At 38.6% G+C, this 22,319-nt stretch overlaps 1 protein-coding gene across 4 annotated transcripts in view; it reads right to left on the bottom strand.

Annotated features, from left to right (window-relative positions):
• Positions 1–3,559: 3,559 nt before the first annotated feature.
• LOC124615273 (transmembrane protein 268) overlaps positions 3,560–22,319 on the bottom strand; it is a 111,785-nt gene continuing 93,025 nt past the window's right edge. For 3 of the 4 annotated variants that reach the window (XM_047143024.1, XM_047143025.1, XM_047143027.1), the window contains one exon: positions 3,560–4,432. Coding sequence is in view for 2 of the 4 variants with exons in the window: in XM_047143027.1 (XP_046998983.1) it covers positions 4,406–4,432 (27 nt within the window). In the remaining 2 variants the exon portion in view is untranslated. The remainder of the gene's footprint in view (positions 4,433–22,319) is intronic. The other variant, XM_047143022.1, reaches the window with a different exon arrangement.

Below are 22,319 nucleotides of genomic sequence, written 5' to 3'. Positions count from 1 at the left end.
AGGAACCCTGCTTACACACTGGATAACACTAGGAAGGGTGCCATCGAAGAATGCAACGTTTTGGATACCTTGTGGACTGCATGCCAAGGATGATTCGATTAGGTTAAAATGCAAAGAGTGGAGTAACATGGTTTTGAATGTTTGTTACAAGTTAGCAGATGCTGATTTCAGTGCTGTTCACTTTCTATTAGACTGTCATTATTTTGATAGTTTTTTTTTTTACTTCATAGTAAAAGCTTGTTTTTTGTTTCATCATGTTTGTTCTTTCATTCTTGCTACCTTGGCAATAAGACCTCACACATTTACAGACATACAGGGGTGAAAAACTTATTTTGGTACTTTTATTACCTCATTTCACAAGTGTTTGGCATTACAAGTCCTTACATCACCAGAAGCAGAGCTGCCCCAAAACTTCACTGCTCTGATGTTGTCTACCCATGTACCATCATTTAGCTAGAAGTCTTGTTAGAAATGTTTATGGATGGAGATACTGTTAGTATCCTAGTCAACTATCTTTTTCTGGTGGTGTGTTGAAGTTGTTGGATCTAAGGAAGTCTCCAAACTGAATAATAAAACTGCAGAGCAATTTGACTGAGAAGTAGCGGCTCTGGTGTGCTGGTCACACATCCCTCCGTATCTGCATTTGGTGATGCCTATAGCCTGAGAATGACACGGCAGTCAGTGCTGGTGGGTCTTCTGAGACCTGTTTGGATGGTATTGGTTAGTTGGCAATTACTGCTCCCAGCATAACTATACTGAAAAAGTGTTTATGGTAATAATAAAGAGGTACAGAGCCACATAGTATCTTGATGGCTACTACATGTTAACCATCTACAGGGCCAAAACATGCAGAAAATTTCACTGTAGCTTCAATTCTTATGCAGTTTCTTTCCACCTTTCTGGTGTATAAGCAACTGTAAACATAAAGTTGTTTAGGCATTCAATTCAGCATGGTTTGAATAATTAATAATCTTCTTTGTAGTTACCAAAACTGAACAGACAGAAAAAAGTATGCAACAGGAAGAAATTCTGAATGGGGTAAGATAGTGCCTACAATATGTAGAGTGTGACACAGTGCACATTGCCAGGGCAAGGGCAGTGAAGCTTGAGAAGGGGGTTCCAGAACAACAGCTTATTGCAACATTTTATGTGATGGAAAAACTTGACAGTTTATATTGAAATTGGATTCAAATTGTACCACTTCAACCAACAAGTTTCTGCACTGCATCTCCTTCCACACCAGAAGAAACAGTAACAGTGTATGCACCAGATACGGCACAATTCTTTGCTCGATTTGAGTGAAATGACTTACTTCTCTGTAATTGCAACACTGTATAAAAGTCTATATGTATATTTACTTAATGAATACATTACTTACCCAAATATAATTCTTCAGTGCTCATATTATTGCATGACATGTTTCAGAAGTATTTGTCCAATGCTACGAGCAGAAAACTGTGCTTATAAATTTCAAGTCTTCAAAAGAATTACCAGCAGCAAGGTAATTTAGTGTAATAAATAAGCACTGGCTTGGTGAAATTGTGACTTTCATTGCAGTGTTTTGTTTTTTGATCATGGGGACAACTATTTCCAGTAATGTAGCAAATGTTGAACCATCAACATGTAAAGTTTGATAATCTTTCTTTTTGTTCAACCTCAATTTTATCAACAAGTTTTTGTAGATGAATCTTTTTCATCCACATTTTTTTCAGCTTGAAACAAAGTAGAGCAATTATCGCAGCAGCAGTCTAGGGGACCGTCTCAGCAATATTCCACAATATTATTGATCATCTAGGTGCCACTTAAAAGCAGAGTTGATAGCCATCATACAAGATCTCCAATAAGCTTTTTAACAGGAAGCACAACTAATCACCATATTATCTCAGTTCAATGCCTACACTGCTGAAGTGTAATATACTTTGAAAGAAATAGGACAACTAGCAAACGTGTGCTAACCCAATGTAAAAATGGCAACTAATACATTCGCCCAGCTGTGACTGTGGTGCAGAATGACAAACTGTTCAGCACATCACACATATGTGCCCAAAACAATCCTTTCCTAGAGAGTTCCTGTTGGCAACAAAGGCATCAATTGTGTATGCTGGATATGTCTTTGACCTTCTGAGCTCTGTAAATAATGTAAATTTAACTTATATTTTTTTCTGTGTGTTAAATAAAAGTATATGTATTGTTAAAAAAATATCAACAATGTAAGAAAAGACAGAGTGCTGCTTGCTGTAAAGAAGACACATCAAGTTGCAACTTGATGTGTCTTCTTTGTGGTAAGCAGCAATCTGTCTTTTACCATACTGTTGATAGGCATACCTAGAGTTTCCATTGTTGTTAAAGAAAAACTGTTTTGTTGTGTTGTGCTAGCCATCTGCTAAATAAATAAAACAGTGGAAGAAGTCATACCCTCATTGTGTTAAGGCATGCTGAATCTGCTGAAATTATTCCGCAAATGTTAAGAGGTTATCTTCTGATGGATAAACGCACATTATGGATTTAAGAAAAATTAAATGGTACATTTTTTTGTTGAAAAGGGGGGGGGGGGCAGTTCCAATAGAGAAATTCCTACTAAGGAATGGCAGGAAATTCTGGAATTAAAAACTGTAAGAATACTTCAGAAATAGCAGAAGAGTTTATACACACGTGTAACGTTTGCTATCTATGCATCATTGACATAACAACTGCTTGTGTTCAGAGAGTTTCAGATCTACCACTGCCTGAACTTCAATCACAACTTCAAGAAACATGTGCACTACAGTGGTCTGACACCTTGGCCACCGAGTTCATATGGCCAAGACAAGGATGCCAAACACATTCACTTTACTTGTGTTAATAATTGTGATTTCAAAAAGCCACTATTTCAAGATTTGCTAAAACTTCAAGAGCATCACTATCATCAGATAACTTTTGTATGCAGACTTTTTATCAATATTTTTAACATGCTTAGACCTATTAGTGGCTTGTATACAATATTGCATGAAATTTTTAACAATCTGTGAATTGTTTGTGTGATTGCCTTGTGTTATTAGTTATCAATTCAATGGTGCTATGTATTAGAGACACCATATGCCTAGTAATTTAAAATACATAAATAAAATACTTCTTAACGTTCTTCTTGTTTCCTGTCTTTGTGAAGGAACTATTTTAAAATTTCTTTAATCTACAGTTTCAAGAATCTTGTTTAATTAATTAATTTATTTATTATTGGACTTTTTTCAGTGGGTTCTATGCAGGTACACTGTACCACATCTTGTTGACATTCATTTCTTACTGTCTTGCACAACATAATACAGTTTTGTTTATTTTCAAATATGAAATGATTCCCCAATGTCAGTCTTTTATTAATAAAATTTCTAATGGTAACATAAAAAAAAAAGAGTTTCAAGTGAATACCACGAAGGATCCTTCCCACAATAATTTCTAAGTTGCATTTATTAATTTTTTTCACAACTAGTTTTATTAAATAACAAAACTGGAACAAAATATTTTACATGAGAATTAAAATGCCAAAACTGGAATTAATTGTTGAAAACTCTAAACCTGATCAACAAATTTCAGATGAGTGTGCTACATGAACACTAATTAAAGTTCATTTATTTACTTAATTCATTTTTGCATAATTTGGATGAGTAGATTTTATATTTAAAACACTAATTTACAATGCTGCATTCAGTAACATTATGTCTACACAAGGCACATTATGAGTGAAAAAGTGTATTAAAAATAAAAATATTTAATATTTTACATCATAAGACATAGTACATACAGGATCACGTACAATGTGGTAATATTAATTAATGGTTACAAGAAAATGAATGAGCAGTAAATGCATTTAGGACGGAATTGAGTTGTGCTCAAAATAAAATTGTTCAAGTATTATTCTCTAGCTCTTTTCCTCATTTGTTTTGCTTTCTTTCTATTTTTTATATAAATAAGCACCCCAGACAGTTCACCATAATGTTCATACCAGAATCAAACACATCACGCATTGATTAGTAACACTTTTCACAACTATAAAAAAATGAGATAAAAATCTGAAATCTAACATTAAAGAAAATGGTTTTATTAACAGTTAATGGAAGCCTATCACAGAATGTCCCTTTTTAACTGTTCTGCTCATCATGAAATTACAACACATTCAGTATGTTTCTGAGCAGAGCACGATAACAAAAGAAAAACCTGTTCACTGATGTAGTCCCTTGCGAGGTTCAAGCACCAGTTTCTAAAATATATATAACTTTTGTTCACCCATTAAATTACTCACAAAATGTGAGGCATTATCTTCTTACAATATTCCCCATGAAAGATAACAAACTGGAAAATTATTTTATGGTGTGACTGCTGCACGACTGCAAGAGGACCATCTAATAATTGAACTCAAATTGTCGATCAACCATCAGAGCACAGATGCTGCAAGGATAATCTGAAAACAAACATACAATTAAAGCATAACTCTAAGAATAGTGACAAATATGAGGGCATTATTGGCTCTAAAACAGTCTCTGAAGAGTACCTGCTTGGTTAACACAGTTTGCGATTGCATGCAGTACACATACAAGAAGTTAATTCAATATCTTAAGTGATTCATAGTAGAGATAGTAATTAATTAGTACTAAACTAATGTTACTAATTTCAAACCCAAATTTTGGTACTATTTTATTTACAAGCAAGTTAGGATGTCAATAAAATTCTTTGTTCTAAATACAGTAGGACTATAGGCTCAGTAGAGATGGTAATTAATTAGCACTGGACTACTGTTACTAATTTTAAACTCAAATTTTGGTGCTATTTTATTTTCATGCAAGTTAGGAAGTCATTAAACTTCTTTGTTATAAATACAGTAGGATTATAGGCTCATACAAGTGTCATCTCAGAGAGTACAGTCCAAACAAAATTAAAGGCAATGGCAGAAAATGACAAGGTAAAATGGCATTTCATATTGGTATGATTTCCCCGTCTCCTCACTCCAAGTTCAGCAAAATGTACAGCAATTCAATGTCAATGTAAGTGAGCAGAACACTGCTAACTAACTCTTGAACCAAAGCATTTTCATTACTACCCACAACTGCCATTACCTTTGGCATAACCATAGCTTTAAAACTATGATTTTCATCATATTGGGTAACATCGTAATGACCTCATTTGGATTTTTCTCCCTTTCATCTCCAATCACATAAAGAACACAGACATGGCTGTTTCAGAGTGGACAATTACAGAGCTGGACAGTTGTCTGTCATTTATGTAAACTTGTGAATGAGTCTACATGTTAAAAAGAAGTTAACGGTGTTAAAACCATTATCACTACAATACTTCACTCGAACTTGCATGCATTAATTCTAGTGCTCACTAGATTGATGTCATTAAGGTTTTGATTTTTAAAAATATTTTAAGATGAAAAAGCTACGTAAATGTTTAAAGTGATGATGAAGTTACAGATGACTGATAGCTCACAATAAATGTAAAACATATAAAACGTACATGAGCATGCAAAATTTTCTTACAAAAACAGAGTCCTTACATAATAAATGTAGTGCCCCATAGATACTGCATTCCAGTAGGCTTTCTCACTGGTGTACGCTTGATTCCAGAAAGTTATTGATAATACAAAGATGTGTGAGCCTCACAAGCATATTGTCTAGATCACCACACATCTTATCTCTGCTGATATTTTCCAAACGCAACTACTTCTCTTGCGATTTAGGAAGATAATGTTTGCTATAATGAAGTGAAGCCTATAACAATTTTTTCTCCATTTATTTTCCTCCAGCCTATATTCTCCTGTAAAGATGAGTCACACTATATTGTTAAAATCAAATAGGACTATAAAATTTCCATCATCCTTCAGTTATTTTATCAATGTTCTCTCTTCAGCTCTTCTGCATTAGCCTTTGATGTGGACACGTAAGCATGTGCAATAGAGGTTGGCTTTTTCTTTCATTCAAAGCTTAACAGAACAAATCTGTTACTGCTTTTCTTTTAACAACTTACCTTTACCCATCATTCAGTTCATAACTATGAGACTATTATGAGACTATCTGTCAAAAATTATGTAGCTGTTATTACCCCACAATCATCCATCTCAAAATCATCTTTTAAGTTCGCTTTACTGATATCAACTAAGCCTAATTTAACTAGCTCATTTTTCTCATAGCTTTTCCAGTTCACCTACAACATCCACTTCTCACATTCCACACTTCTACTACTGTACTGTTAGCATTTCTCGTCAAGCCCCTAGCAAAATGTTACTGAGCAGTTCTCACCTGAATAGGGAATTAACTTACTTTCAGAATTTAATTTGTATAAGAAGTGATCATTATGAGACACTGTTGAAATACTGAATGTTCCTTCATTATTATACCAGTGATTGCTGTTCATTCATACCCCTGAAGGGACAGCATAATAGGATGCCCCAAATGTATATGTCTTACTCTGATCTCTGCCTACAAGAACTTTGGAAAAATGAAATCTTGATACATTCCCAATGGACATTTAGCGTCCATAATTATTGCTTTACCTGACTGGATTGTAATTAGTATTCAGAAAGTGCATCACACTCAGTACTCAGAACAAGCGTTGACTCTCATATTTGCTCCTGAATCTGGCTACAGTGCTCAGCTCAATAGTTTTATACTTACTCTACTCAAATAGAGTGTGAGTTTGCAAATGCCATATTTCCATGGTATAGATTTTGTCAGGCACTCTGAGATTATGCTTCTCACACATCTTATCAAAAAATTATGTAGAGTTTGAAGGGAGTTGATTTAATATATCGTGTTATCTTCTTGACAAGCTAACTTCATATGTCCCTTCAGACAGCTCTTTTTTGTCTATTTCTATTTATCCTGGTGCCTAGCAGTATAGCACCTCCCCATGCCAGTTTTGCAGAAGGAAAATTTGAGTCATGGCTGCTCTTTACTCATTACTCCCTGAGTAATTCTATTTAAGTGCTTGCAACACACTACAGAAATTTTAGCACATGAAGAAACTCAACAACAATGAAATTTCTTTTGCTCTAGTGCCTACAAGATAATTCACTTGGCAGGTAGATCCAAAAAGTAAATGCAGGGTAAACGACCACACAACTTCACAGATCACATCCATCATTTTAAATAACTGTGATATTTTTAGAATTTATGTCTGCTGCGGTTTATCCTACACAGATATGGAGGAGGGGGCACAAAAATACGAGAAATACTGGGAAAATGCAATTAGTCTACAAAGCATATTGCTTACAAAATCACTTCTGCAAGCTTCTAGAATATTGCTCAAGTGTGTGGGACCCATACCAGTTGACAGTAACAAGGGATATTGAATGTATACAGAGAAGGGCAGCATGAATGGTCACAGGTTTGTCTGACCTATGGGAGAGTATCACAGAGATGCTGAAGAAACTGAAATGACAGATTCCTGAAGATAGATGTAAACTATCCTGGGAAAGCCTACTTGCAAAGTTTCAAGCTATAGCATTATACTATAACCCCCCCCCATGTATTGCTCAAACAGAGCTAATGAAAACAAGATTAGATTAATTACAAGATGCACAGATGCATTTATAGAATTATCCTTCCTGTGCTCTATATATGAATGGAATGGGAGGAAACCGCAATAACTGATACAATGGGACGTACCCTCTGCCACACACTTCACAGTGGTTTGCAGAGTATAGATATAGATGTAGATGTAGAAGACTGAAGATCTGCTGCCAAGCAGACTGTTAGAAACAGTTCTTGGATTCAGCACTAAAGGAGACAAGGTTGCAGTAAAAAGGCAAGATTCTGGAAAATATAGCTGGCTTGGCTTTACCCTGACATTCATTAGATTGGGTCTCACACATACAACAAAATTACTTGTTCCAGTACTCTTCCAAGACATCTGATACACCAGGTTCTCACAGTTACTTCTAACATCATACTGCAAATGATTCTGGGGCTTGTAAACAGCTGTAACACACATTCATAATTGATAAGCAGTTAACGTTACTTGTGATCTGGAAATACAGAATAGTAGAAGACATGTGCAAGCAACGAACCAAAAAGACTGCATTCTGATATGATTCCTAGAGTGATAGATTAATCAAAAGTATAGTTCCTCCTTGTATTTGTGATTGCAATTGCAACACCCACAATTTGGTGACAATTTTTCAACTAGCATCACTGGATGGTACTAAAACTGGAGAAGATGGACTATATGATTTTGAACTACACACTAACAAAGTCTACACGTAGTTGGATCATTTCATGTCCATTGCTCCTGACCTCCTACCCAAAGTGAATTAATGGTTGATTCTCCAAGTGCTTGAGGTGTTCACTCTACAGACAGCACCCAACTAAATGACCACCACTCGACCAAAACACAAATTGATCTGTTTTACAGCATGTTTTTTCATACACACATAACAAAGAAAGAATATATCTTCTACAACTACAATCATACTACACAGACAACAGAAAAATGCATGGCAGAGGGAATTTCCCGTTGCACTTTGTATTAGATTTCTTTCTTCTCCTGCCAGTGACTTTCTCCTTAGGTCAAACAAATCTGTGACCATTAAGTCTGCCTCTCTCTGTAGACATCCAATATCTCCTGTTAGTCATCTTCAGTAAGGTCCCACACATCTGAGAAATATTCTACATTGTGTCTTTTAAGCAATCTCCTTTGTAGACTGAATTTTTCCAGTATTCTACCAATGAACCTAAGTCTTCCATTTGGCTTACTTACAATTGAGTCTGTGTGCACATTTCAATTAACACACCCAAATTGTTACGCTAAGGCATTTGGTGAGTTGACTGATACCAATCACGATCACTGATTGTAGTGACAAGATACCATATTTTTTCGATTTTTGAAGTACAGATGTTTACATTTATGAACATTTAAATAAAGTTGTCAATCTTAGCACCACTTAGAAATCTTACCGTGGTTGGATTGGATATCTGTGTATTGTTTTACAAATAGTACTTTATTGCATCTTCTGCAAAACTACAAGGTTACTATTAATATTACTTGCCAAGTAATTAATACACAACAAGAATCACAAAGGTCAGAACATACCTCCATGGAATATACCTGAGGTTACTTCTACTTCTGACAGTGACACTCCTTTCACAATCACATTCTTTGTCTACCCTACCAAGAAAGCCTTAACTAGTCGCAAATTTCTTTGACACTTCCATATGATCGTTTAATGGACATATATGGTACCGAGTCAAATGCTTTTCAGAAATAAAATTAAAAATGTTGCAACTACCCAATTGTCTTGGTTCATGATTTTTCAGGATGTTATATGGGAAAACCTTGAATTGGGTTTTGGATGACCAATGTTTATGGAATCCATGCTACTCATATCAAAAAGAGTTTTGCCTCACCCCGGTTCCCAGAACTCCTGAAGATAGACATTGATTGTGGGTATTGTATCACAGACACAGTCCCTTTGACTGTTCAGAGATGTCGCTAAACCTGCCCAAAGAAGTAAACAACCATGCATGAGCAGTGACTATTAGATGGAGGGGGTCTGAAAGCCAATCAGTTCCGGACATTCCACCAGGGAAGAGGTACACAGCTCGTGTTGCCTGTAGTTCAACCATGCCTAAACAGTCAATACCATAGTTCCATCACATCTGCATTGTTACTTTGTGCCAGGAAGGGCTCTCAACATGGGAAGTGTCCAGGCGTCTAAGACTGAACTGAAGTGATGATGTTCGGACATGGAGGAGATACAGAGAGACAGGAACTGTCTATGTCATGTCTTGCTCAGGCCACCCAAGGGCTACTACAGCAGTGGTTGACCACTGCCTACGGATTATGGCTTGGAGGAAACCCTGACAGCAAAGACACCACATTGAATAATGCTTTTCGTGCAGCCACAGAACGTCGTGTTACGACTCAAACTATGTGCAATAGGCTGCATGATGCGCAACTTCACTCCCGACGTCCATGGCAAGGTCTATCTTTGCAACCACAACACCATGCAATTCGGTACAGATAGGCCTAACAGCATGCCGAATGGACCACTCAGGATTGGCATCACGTTCCCTTCCCCAATGAGTGTCACATATGCCTTCAATCAGACAACTGTTGGAGACATGTTTGGAGGCAACCCGGTCAGGCTGAACACCTTAGACACACTGTCCAGTAAGTGCAGCAAGGTGGAAGTTCCCTGGTGGCTTTATGTGGGGCCGACGTATGCCGGTAGTGGTCATGGAAGGCGCTGTAACAGCTGTACAGTACGTGAATGCCATCCTCCGACCAGCAGTGCAACCATATTGTCGAGGCATTTGTCTTCAGAGATGACAATTTGCACACCCATTGTGAACATCTTGTGAATGACTTCCTTCAGAATAATGACATCGCTCGACTAGAGTGGCCAGCGTGTTCTCCAGACATGAACCCTATCGAACATACCTGGGATAGATTGAAAAGGGCTGTTTACGGAGACGTGAGCCACCATCTACTCTGAGGGATCTATGCCGAATCGCCGTTGAGGAGTGGGACAATCTGGACCAACAGTGCATTGATGAACTTGTGGATAGTATGCCACAACGAATACATACATGCACCAATACAAGAGGACATGCTACTGGGTATTAGAGGCACTGGTGTGTACAGCAATCCGGACCACAACCTCTGAAGGTCTTGCTGTATGGTGGTACAACATGCAATGTGTGGTTTTCATGAGCAATAAAAAGGGTGGAAAGTATGTTTATGTTGCTCTATATCCCAATTTTCTGTAGAGGTTCTGAAACTCTCGGAACCGAGGTGATGCAAAACTTTTTTTCATGTGTGTAGTTGTCGTGGAAAATGCCATTCTGTTTGAGGTAGTTCATTAAGTTTGTGCCCAGAATATATTTTAAGAATTCACAATAGATGGATGTTTGTTTTGTGGATCACATCTGCTACCTTTCCAGTAGACTCTTGTGACCTATGCTTTCTTCCAACTAATGGGTACAGCTTTTTGTCTGAGGGATTTGCGATATAGTATGCACAATAGAGAGCCTGATTTGTCCACAAGTTCTGTCTGCAATATGATAGGGATTCCATTTGGTCCTGGTGCCTTGTTTAATTTCAGCAATTTCAGCTGTTACTCAACACCACTGTAAAGGAATATTTGAAAACAGAATTCAACATTTAAGCTTTTGCTTTGTTATCCTAAATTCTGAATCTTTGTCATCCACAAGTGTTTGGATACTAACTTTGTTACCACTGACTTCCTGTACATGTAACCAGAATTTCTTTAAATTTAGAAAGGGGCTTTTGACAAGATTCTGCTGGGGTAATTGTTGAAATCTTGAAGCTCCATATACTGTGCAGTAGCTGTTGTTTCTTTAGAAGCTTCTTTACCAAGCCTGTTGGTGATGGAGAATCCTTCCCATTATCCAATGTTCTACGGTGCAAATCTGCTGAACTCAACCACAGTTCTTCTGTATGATCCTGCCCAGGGCTAGACTTTTGGAATTTCCTCATAAGGCATGATTACTGCTGCTTTATCTAGTTAACTCAATATGTGTTAGTGAGCTGATGTTTTCTCTAAAGTCTTCAGTTAATTCTGAGGATGAGTCTGGTGACCAACACAAGAAATCAATTGTAAGTTCTCACAAATCCTTGGTACTAGACGTTACTGACTCACATTCACATACAGTTTCAATTCCTATCTTGATAGATTCAAGTTTCTTGTGTATTATGACAAATACATTATCTCCAGTTTCCATTTGCCTACCCTTTTAATACACACATTTGCCCAAAAATCCTCACTGCTGTAGGTCTTAGGTGCATTTCTGTACATAGTATTATGCGAGCTCCATTGTTTTTAGAAGTGCTTCAAACTCTGCCACTCTTTTGAGTTTCTTCAGTAGTTGATCACTAGGATTTTAACTGTACATTACATGAGGTTATTTTTTCAGCTCTTACACTATTAAGTGTGAGTTTTTACATAAACCACAGTCCTGTAAACACTGGCTGAGAAGCATTTCATTTACAAGTGTGATGTCATCCGTGATCTATGTAATATCGGTGGTAAAGTGACTGAGTAGGAAAATGCAGCACTTTATTGCTGTTTTATCATTGACAGTGCATTATAAAGCTGTGTACACTGTGTTCTATGAGGTGCATTTAATAAGTAATGCAACACACGTTTTTCTGAAGGCAGATTGGTTTCATTCAGGATTCCAGTATACAATATTATTCCCCACTCTTTTGGCTACAAAATCCTATTTTTCAATATAATTTCTGTTTAATGGGACGGGCTTAAGGCACCTTTCTGGGAGGGCCTGTATGCCCACATCGTAACACTGTACTGGTTCATGCCAAAACCAATGTCTTACTGCAACAATAACCTCCTCACCATCATCCACATACTGCTTCCTGCAGAGTGCATCCTTCATTGGGCCAAACAGTTGGGAGTTGGAAGGTGCATGATATGGGCTGTAGGGTGGGTGAGGAAGAACAGTCCAACGAAATTTTGTGAGCTCCTTTTGTGTGTGCGGACTTGTTCGAGGCCTTGCTTAGTCATGGAGAAGGAGAAAGTAATTTGCATTTTTGTGGTGTTGAAAAACACATTGAAGTCATTTCTTCAATTTCCTGAGGGTAGCGTAGTCCACTTTAGAGTTGACTGTTGCATAGTGAGGGAGAATATCAAACAGAATAACCCCTTCAGAGTTCCAGATGACTATCGCCATGACTTTACCCGCTCAGAGTGCAGCTTTGAACATTTTATTCAGGGAAGTGGTGTGGTGACACTCCATGGATTGCCATTTTGTTTCTGGTTTGAAGTGATGAACCCATGTTTCATTGCCTGTAACCATGTTTGACAAAAAAATTATCACAATCAGCATCATAATGCCCAAGCAATTCCTTCGTTGCTCTTTACGGTTTTCTCTTAGGTGATTAGGAACTCAGCAGGCAAGCACCTTTTCGTACCCCAACTGGTGGAAGAGTGTGTCAGCACAACAGGTGTTCAGCTGCACAGCAAATTGTTTGATTGTGATTCATTGATCACCTTGAATGAGTGTGTCTGCATGTTTCAAGTTTGCAGGAGCCAGATCTGTGTGCAGCCAGCTGGCATGTGGGAGATAGAATAGGTCTGCATGACCTTGTTGTGGTGATGATAGACACCTCGCCTAATGATCCACCAAGGTTTTGCTCACTGCCAGGTCACCTATGAATATCTGCAATGCTCTGGTTTTCCACGAAAGGAAACCCAATGATCGCTATCTGCTTGGAACACACTTCCGTTACAGAAGCCATTTTGGAGGCTATGTATAGCACTGCCAACTACAGGAACTTTATGAAACTATACTGGTTAATATGGGAATATTTCATGACAGCTCACAACAAATTCTGCCTTTTTTCAAGCAAAATTGGCGAGAAAAAACATTGTTGCATTACTTATTGAATGCCTCTCGCACTCACTTGGTGGTGAATTAATGAATGGCAGCAAAGCATCTGCTTTTCTTTCATCATTAATTGTGTTACTGGTATAGTGCATAAAACTCTTCCATCTAGGAATTGCTGACACTTGGAGAGTGGTCTGCATTGATTGGCGGCATTTACCACAGATTCACAATGTATCTTGCATGGTTGCTATTACTATATCAGAGGGAATGGAACTGATCATGTTCAAGTCTACAACAGTAATCTGCCATAATGCATTGCTTGTCCAATTTTGAAATATCTGAAATTCTGTGATGGTCTACTTCTGTTGTAGATGGAGCTGATTTAAGCCTCTGGGTCTCTCCAGATGTTGGGAGAGATGAGGATGGTGTGACCTATTCAATGACTCCCATGCTGTGATAAGTATTCTAGCAACTGATAGAGGAGACAATGAAACTGACATTGTCAAATACATACTGTCAGAATGTTACGCTTGGAGACAGTCTTCAGTGTGATGGAAAGTTGATAGCTCTAGCTGTTGAACTTCATGATAAGGTCTATTAAACCCCTAACCAGCAGGTACAGTGATCAGATTATTTCATCCAAAGTTCCTGTGAATGCAGAGAGCTGTAGCATGTGGGATAGGCGATATAGATGATCGAAACCGAATGGCAGCAATGAAGTCATGCTGTTTAGATGTCAGGTTTTTTTCAATTTTTTGTTTTGCCCTTTTCTCCTGAAGTCACAGAGTATACAAAGTACCACATTCTCTGTCACACTACAGAATTTGTCACAGTGTGGAAAACAACTTTCATACACCATTGACTCAATTTAAACCATGATTACTGTAGCAGCTGCTATTACCATTCTCTCCCATTCTCTTTGTTTATTTTTATACTTTCAGGGACAACACACACAGTTAAAAACTTTTACCTGAACTACGGAAGTTTAAGACAATTTTTCTGGTGTAAATTGTGCTGAAAACAATGTGTTCCCTATATTTTTCAACGACTGTCTCTACATCAGATATTACTCATGAAACCTGCTCCAACAGCTCATCTAAGGTGAATTGGCAGTCATCATTTCCATCTACATAACTGAGTATCTCCTCTATTGATGCAGAAATTTCTTTGTCCTCAGGGCATCCTCCTTTTCTGAACTTTTTATTGAAGTCTTCATGATACTTTGCCTCTGGAGATCACTAATAGAGCGCATATGTCTTCAGGCATCCTTGCTCTCACAGTATGAACTGTAATTATATTGTCCTAATTGAGGGTTTGAACACTGGAAGCCTTCCAAGCACAACTGTTTTTGTCTTCTATTTTTCAAGAAATTTACCGTCAACAGCTTCCACACGAGACTGACAGCTTTCTAACCAAATTTCAGTTCAGCTGAACACAAATGTGGGGCTCCCCTTGATGAAGGCTGCTCCTCTGAAAGAATTTCTTTCAGAAATTCTAACTGAGTCAGCTCTCTCTCTCTCTCTCTCTCTCTCTCTCTCTCTCTCTCTCTCTCTCTCCCCCCCCCCCTTTTTTTTCTTGTGAGATTCATGAACACCAACTTGTTTTTAGCTCCTGAAGCCTGCAGCATTCTCATCTTCCCTTGAATAACTTGCATTTACCTGAAATCCCTTTCCCACCAACATTACATAGGTCACTGGTAACATCACACTTACAAATTAAACACTTCTCAGCCATTGTTTAAAGTGGTATATTTTACATAAGAACTCAATATTTGCATATAAGTACTTACTTCATAAAATGAAATTAACTCTGTGACAAAGCAAGCTGGGATCTCTTTACTTCCTCTCTTGTTTAGCCATCTGCTTCCTTAAAATTCATTTTTTCATGTCTGACTAATTAGCATTAACATACATGAGTATAATCTGCATTTTCATGAAAGAGAAAGGTTGCCCCTCAGTTGTAAGAAATATAACACCAGGTCTAATTTTGTGCTTAGTTTTGTGTATGTAATCAATTTCCTGATTTATTTTGACCATTCCTAGTTAATACTTTTTTATAGGGTGAAATTAGTAATTGTTTCATGACTTAGATTCTATTGTTGACTTTAAAACAAATATAAATTCTATGCTAATTATAAACATTTAGAAGAAGAAATACTTGGATTCTTAATGATTCATTTGGCTCCATTCGAAAACATATTAGCAAAGCCAGCCCTTAATTAACTCCAAAGTAATTACCAGGTTTGTCAAAAGTATTGTTCGTATAACTAAATCTATTAATTTCATTATTTAAACAAGTGATTTGGCCGAACCCTTGTAGTAGAAGAAACTGTTAAAAAGAAGGAATTTTTCTACATATTCAGTTAATTGAATGAGTTATGTTTCAGTTGTACGTTCTGTAACGGGGCCTATTATTGTGAGGATATATATAGGCCCAAATTTTGGTCCCAAGACAGTCAGTCCACAACCAGTTTTCAGACAAGGAACCTGTATTTGTTAGGTCAACGACAACGCATAGTGAAATAAGTGTAACACAATAGGCCATCTGTTAAAATAATGACTTGTCTGTTCAATAGTGCCGCACGTACCATATTATTCAAGAACTGTGTGGTTAGGTTTGTACTGCTCATAGATGTTCAACGGTTTACTATTGTAGCAGTATGCTGACGTTTGCCTGCAAACTATTAATGAGGCTTATCAAAAGTTAACCAACAGTGAACTGGCCATATTAACTGTGTAATAATGGGAGGTTGTGAAAAGTGAAAGTAAAGAACTGTGAAACGCAACTGTGCAACTGTCGGCTACATCATTTACATTAGTCAGTGTTGAACTTCCACCCTCCATTTTTGAGCCAGTATAACAACGCAGTACATTGACAGAAAGGACTATCAATAAAGAAATAAAGCAGGCGAACGTCACAGCTCCATGATATAAAAAATGGACTCACTGACATTATTTTGTCTCCTCACATAAAGGAAATGGATGAGAAAGCTGGGGAGGCATAACCTGTCAAACTGAAGAATGAGCAGTGCTCATGGTGGAGAAACCGGTCTTTTCTAGGCTAAGACTGCAACTGTCATACAGGTTGCCTAAGAATCAGTTTCCCATCTCACAGTGTAGACCAATGTGCAGAGATGCATGTAGTGCTGTCCACTGCATTTCTTGCATTAGTTTCACTAGTAACTACTATCTGCATTCCATGCAGTGTTAACACATGGGGCACAAAATAACCACCTACAGGCACGTCTGTGCATTGGATTGCCACTAATTCATAAGGCAAACTGCGGAAGGAGCAGTACAGCTTTGTGAAACACCTGGTACCTGCTTCTTGTGACATAGTAGGGTCGAGACCAAGTGGGGACTCATCTGTTCACTCCTCAATTTGCAGACCTATGGCGGCCGGAAGTGAATGAATACAATTCAGCGACCTGCCTTCCCTCACACTTTTACCCCTAATCCCCCCCACGTCCATTCTGTCACACCCTCAGAACACAATTTATCCCTTATACCATATTATGCACTTAGCTGCAGTAAACACAGTTAATATTTGCTCTTAATTCACTTCAATAAACAATGAATGTCAATTTAATGACACTAATTTTTCAAACTCCTGCATTGTGCAAACCATTATCCCTGGAATGCAAATGAATAGGTCCATTATTAGAGTTATTCAACAAAAAATTAAAAAAAGTAAATATTATCAAAAGGATAGACTGCTACTCATCATACAGCACGGATGCTGAGTCGCAGATTTGTACAACAAAAAGACTGTCAAACAAGAAAGTTCTTGGCCAGAAAAGCCTTCATCAGGATTAGACAAAACACACAAACAAACAAACAAACTCTGTCTGTCTCCAGCCGCAAAAGATTATTTATTTGATAGTCCTTTTTGTTGTGCCTATCTGCAACTCAGTAGCTCTGCTGTATTGAGAGTTGCAATCTACCCTTTTACAATATTGTCCTTATTAACCATGAATTTTCCATTGATTAACAAATGTCAATTCAATTGTCTCTAATCTTTTTTTAAATATTAAAAACTCTCAATGTGAAAAGCTAGAAAAGTGAAATTTGCTCATATCAAATGAACAAAAAGAAAATAATGAAAAAACATGAAAATTTGTAACAAGTTAATACTACTAAATTACAACATTTTTGTGTAACCATTTAAGGTAGAGCAGTCTGATGGAACTAGCTATAACCTACAAAGTAATGACAGTATTTGAAACAAGTATGAATCCATGATCCATGTGCTTCTACTATATTTAAAGGAACAGAAAAGCCTCGATCTTTTTAACAGGCAGTAATAATACATGATCCATTACATTCAGTGTTTGAGCAAATCACGTGATAGTAATTTCTACAGGCGAGAGACACTTTGCAAGTACAATAAAACAGGTAATCTCTTTACTGTAGAGTAACTCTTGTTTTAAGGATGCCATTGCTTGGGAGATGTAAATGAATATTATTTATGGTGTCAAACTAGACGATCTCTGAACTATTCATGCACTAACTGAATGATTGCGGAAATCTCAAGTGGATTATCGTTGAAGTTATAAGCTGAAAAAGCAGTCCACTTCACTGCAGCTACAAAGGGCCGGTACTCAGTGTACCAGAAGAAATTGTAGGTGGAATATAAAGTGTACTGGTGCAGCCTAGGGCATATTGTGTATTAGGTATGCCGCATTGTTTATTTTTGAGTTTTCACAACTGCAGTCCGAGAGCATATTGGACTAGAAATGTTGGGCACATGCAATACAGGAACTTGATTTGTGCATTTGGGACCATTACTCTATTGTTAATTTGAATAGACCAGATTTTTCAAATTTAGGTGCACCTCATGGGTTTTTTACTCTGCGAGCTAGTGTTACTGCTACTCTGGGTTATTTCAGAAACTGTTTATTGAAAAGAACTTTTGATTTACTCCACCTGATATTGATTCTGCTCATTAAAAGAAAATTAAATCTGGCCTGTGTAACTTTTAGAATGGATATAATTTGTTGGAAGGTACACTTGATTAGAATTTCATGAGGAGTTTTGTCATTTTTGTGAGTGACTGTGCTACTACCTAATTGTATTTGATAATATTTATTGTAAGAACACAGCTTTTCTGTGAAGATCTTTGTTATCAGATTGTATGATGGAAAGAGAGATCAAGTGTTAACTGTGTGTGCCTTTCAGTTGTGCACTTAGAATCCTTGGCATGAACTTTACAAATCTGAGGTGGCTGCACAAAAGCGTCTGAACTGAAACTGAAATTCAAGGGAGATGGAGTGCACAATGAAGAGTGTTTTGGTTGGAGGATTTTGTTTTAAGTCTCAAATCAAGCTAATAGTAGCTGAAAACCATGAAGTCCAAGTTTCAATGATGTGTGGTGTACATAAGGGCAATGAAATTATAACAATTGTGCATCATTATATTAAATATGTCCAAGACGAAAAGTGTTTATGCTAAGAGACATTATTGCTGATGTTTGTTTATTCTTTGGTTTTCATAATGATTCCCCAGGTTGATTCTCCATTTGTATTATCAGACTGTTTTATGCTTTTGCACATTGTGTTATTAAATGCTGCATTAAAGCAGATTTACTCCAAACCACAACATTTTTGGTGACTCCACCGTGATCCCTGGAGCTGATTGACATTTGGAGTTGATTGACATTTCATATAGTTTTGCTTCGAATGTCAAGCATGATCCAATTGTGTCAGCTGTTTGCACATTGAACCATAGTACTGTCACAAACATCAAGTGCAGGTCAACTACACCAGCCACGCACCGTCCACTTACTGAACTATAGTTTTGCGATGTCGAATCTACCACTGACTGTTGATGTGCCTTCGAGTTTGCCAATTAAAAGGGTCACAGTTAACCACCACCATTCTGTCAGCAAAACCTAGTATTGTGGTTTGCAAAACTGGAGAGTCAGTTTGTGCCAGCTAATGTCGCTGCTGATGAAACCATATACAGTTACATTGTATCTGTGTTAAAGACATGGCCATGGAAGTGCAGGACATTCTGCCTTTGTGAACAAGCATTGACTGGTATTCTATGATCAAGAATGCCCGATCACTCGTCTGTCACAGTCCAAAGCTGTAGACCACATTGCAGAAATTTAACCATCCATAGGTGTAGCAGTTATTGGCTCACCGTCAGATAGTACTATCACATCATTGCAGGCGTTGAACTTACTGGCTTACTATAGAAGTCATTGCTCTTCAAATGCAGCGTAACAGTTGCCAGCCACAGTACCACTGCTCACAGAGGAAATGCAGCCAATCAGCCTCAGCTGCAAAGATTTGTTGGTACCACAGCCAGTTTGGCACTGAAGTATGGAAAAGTAAACTTCCATATGAGATGGGAAAGGCACCGGATTGTCAGCAATGATGGTGACTGGCATTCCAAATGGCAGCCATCAGCTGTCTGTCACTGAGTTCTATCAAAACTGCAATTCTCAGCGGACACAGGAACTGATGTATTAGCACATCCATCTTCCTGCCTGCCTCACTGCAGTAGTGATGACTATTGTCTCTTTGCTGCCAATGATTCTACCATCCAAACATACAGTCGTATGGCAGAGTTGCTAAACCTAGGTCTACATTGTAAGTCTGAATGACAATTTATTGTGGCTGATGTGATGCATCCTATCCTTCTAGCAGATTTTCTATCATTTTACAGTCTGCTACAAGACCTTCATAATCAGTGTCTACTCGACATCATCACTAATTTGGCCAGCGATGGGTGTGTACACTGTGTGGATAATATTGTTGTGCAAATGATCTCAAGTGATTATCTGGACGTAGAACTTCTCAAGCAGTTCCCGGAGATAACTTGGCGACTACAGACATTAGCACCACTACGGCATTCAACAGTACATTAAATACTGACAACACCAGGAGCGTCAATTCATGGTTGACCTCATTGCCTAACACCAGAAAAGTTGAAAGTAACAAAACAAGAGCTTACCTTTACGCTCGCACAAGGAATCTACTGCCCGTCCAGCAGTTGCCCAGCCTCGCCACTACACATAGTTCCCAAGAAAACCAATGCTAGAACAATTCCTGATCGATATCTGGTCACACACATTAAAGATTTTGTGTTCAACAACCACAGCAGGCACACCTTTTTCACATCAGACTTGGTACATGTGGTACCCCAAGTACCAGTTGCTCCAGAAGACATAGATAAAACCGCCATATGTACCTCTTTTGGTCTCTTCGATTTTATGAGAATGCCTTTCAGTCTATGCAAAGTTGTGTAGAACTTCGAATGTTTTATGGATTAAATTACACGAGATCTCAACATCTGTCATGTGTAGAAAGTGGGAGGGGAAGGGGGGGAGGGGAAGGGGAAAAGGTTGGTTGGTTTAAAAGAGGGTGGGAGGGAGCAAACTTCTAGGTCATTGGTCCCTCATTGTGATTAAAATAATTCTGTGTGGGTGGGAGTAAAATAATCAAGACACACAAAACACAGCTGGGAGAAAGGAGAAAACCACAAAAATAACAGAAGGGCAACAAACACTAAAATGGAAAAAATCAGACAAGAAAACCACAGAGAGATGCAAGAAACATGTAGAAGAGATAAAAACAAGAGAGCAGATTACCATGGCTGTATGACGATGAAAATAAAAAGGAGAAGCCAACCACTCCACAAAACATTAAAACCTCCACCCTAAAAGCACTAGTATGGAGGACACAGAGGGACAAAGGCCATGCGCTAAAACATAGATCAAATGATAAAACCCACCCTCATGAATAAAACGTAAAACTAAATCTGCTGTTGAGGCATTGTTGTCCAACACTGAAGGTAGGGTGCTGGAAAACTTAAAAGTCTGCCGCACAGCAGCTAAAAATGGGCAGTCCAGCATGTGGTGGAGGTTCATCATTTGCGAGCCACAGCACCACCGAGGTGGGTCCTCGCGACAGAGGAGGTAACCATGTGTGAGCCACGTATGGCCAATGTGGAGCCGGCAGAGGACAACTGATTCCCTGTGAGAGGATCGCATGGAAGACTTCCACACAACCGTAGTCTCCTTGATGACATGCAGTTTGTTGTGCGTACTTTTATGCTATTCCATATCCCAAAGCCGAAAAATCCTGCAGCGTAAGATAGACGCATGTCAATTTTGGACATGCCCATCTCCAAAAGCGGTTTCAGCATAGCCTGTCGGCAAGTTTGTTGCCTGGGATTCTGATGTGTCCTGGGGTCCACACAAACACCACTGAATGACAGGACCATTCCAGGGCATAGATGGACTCCTGAATGGACGCTACCAAAGGATGGCAAGGGTAGAGCTGGTCAATAGCTTGTAGGGTGCTCAAGGAGTCATTACACAGGAGAAATGACTCACCAGGGCATGAGCGGATGTGCTCAAGAGCATGAGATATGGCCGCCAGCTCTGCAGTGAAAACACTGCAACCATCTGGCAAGGAGTGCTGTTCAATCTGTCCTCCATGAACATACACAAAGACTATGTGATCATCAGCCATCGAGCCATCGGTGTAAACCACTTCATGACCCCGGTACATAAAGAGAAAGTGATAGCGGAGAGCCACATGGTTAACCAAGTCCTTAGGGGCATGCGAAAGGTCCAAAAGAATCTGCGGCCTAGGTGTACACCTTGGAGGTATACGTGAATGGATCTTAAGGAGAGGTGGTAACGGGAAGGACTCCAGTTCAGACAGAAGGGACCAGATGCGAACCGCAATCATAAGCCCTGACCTCGGCTGCCCATGGGGGAGATGAACTGCCGTGGTTGTGAAAAGGAGACGGTAATTTGGATGCATAGAGGAACTACGAACTTGTGCAACGTAAGTGGCGAGCAGTTGTGCATGCCTAACCTTCAATGGAGGGACTCTGGCCTCCAACACGACACTGACCACCGGACTCATTCTAAAAGCTCCCGTCACTAGGCAAACACCACAGTGGTACACTGGGTCGAGTCAACACAACACTGAGGGCACTGCCAAACCGTAAAACAGACTCCCAT

The sequence above is a fragment of the Schistocerca americana genome, chromosome 5, assembly GCF_021461395.2.
Source record: "Schistocerca americana isolate TAMUIC-IGC-003095 chromosome 5, iqSchAmer2.1, whole genome shotgun sequence".
In the NCBI taxonomy this organism is placed as follows: domain Eukaryota; kingdom Metazoa; phylum Arthropoda; class Insecta; order Orthoptera; family Acrididae; genus Schistocerca; species Schistocerca americana.
Note: the sequence above shows the minus strand (reverse complement) of the source record. Positions and strands in the feature narration are given on the sequence as shown.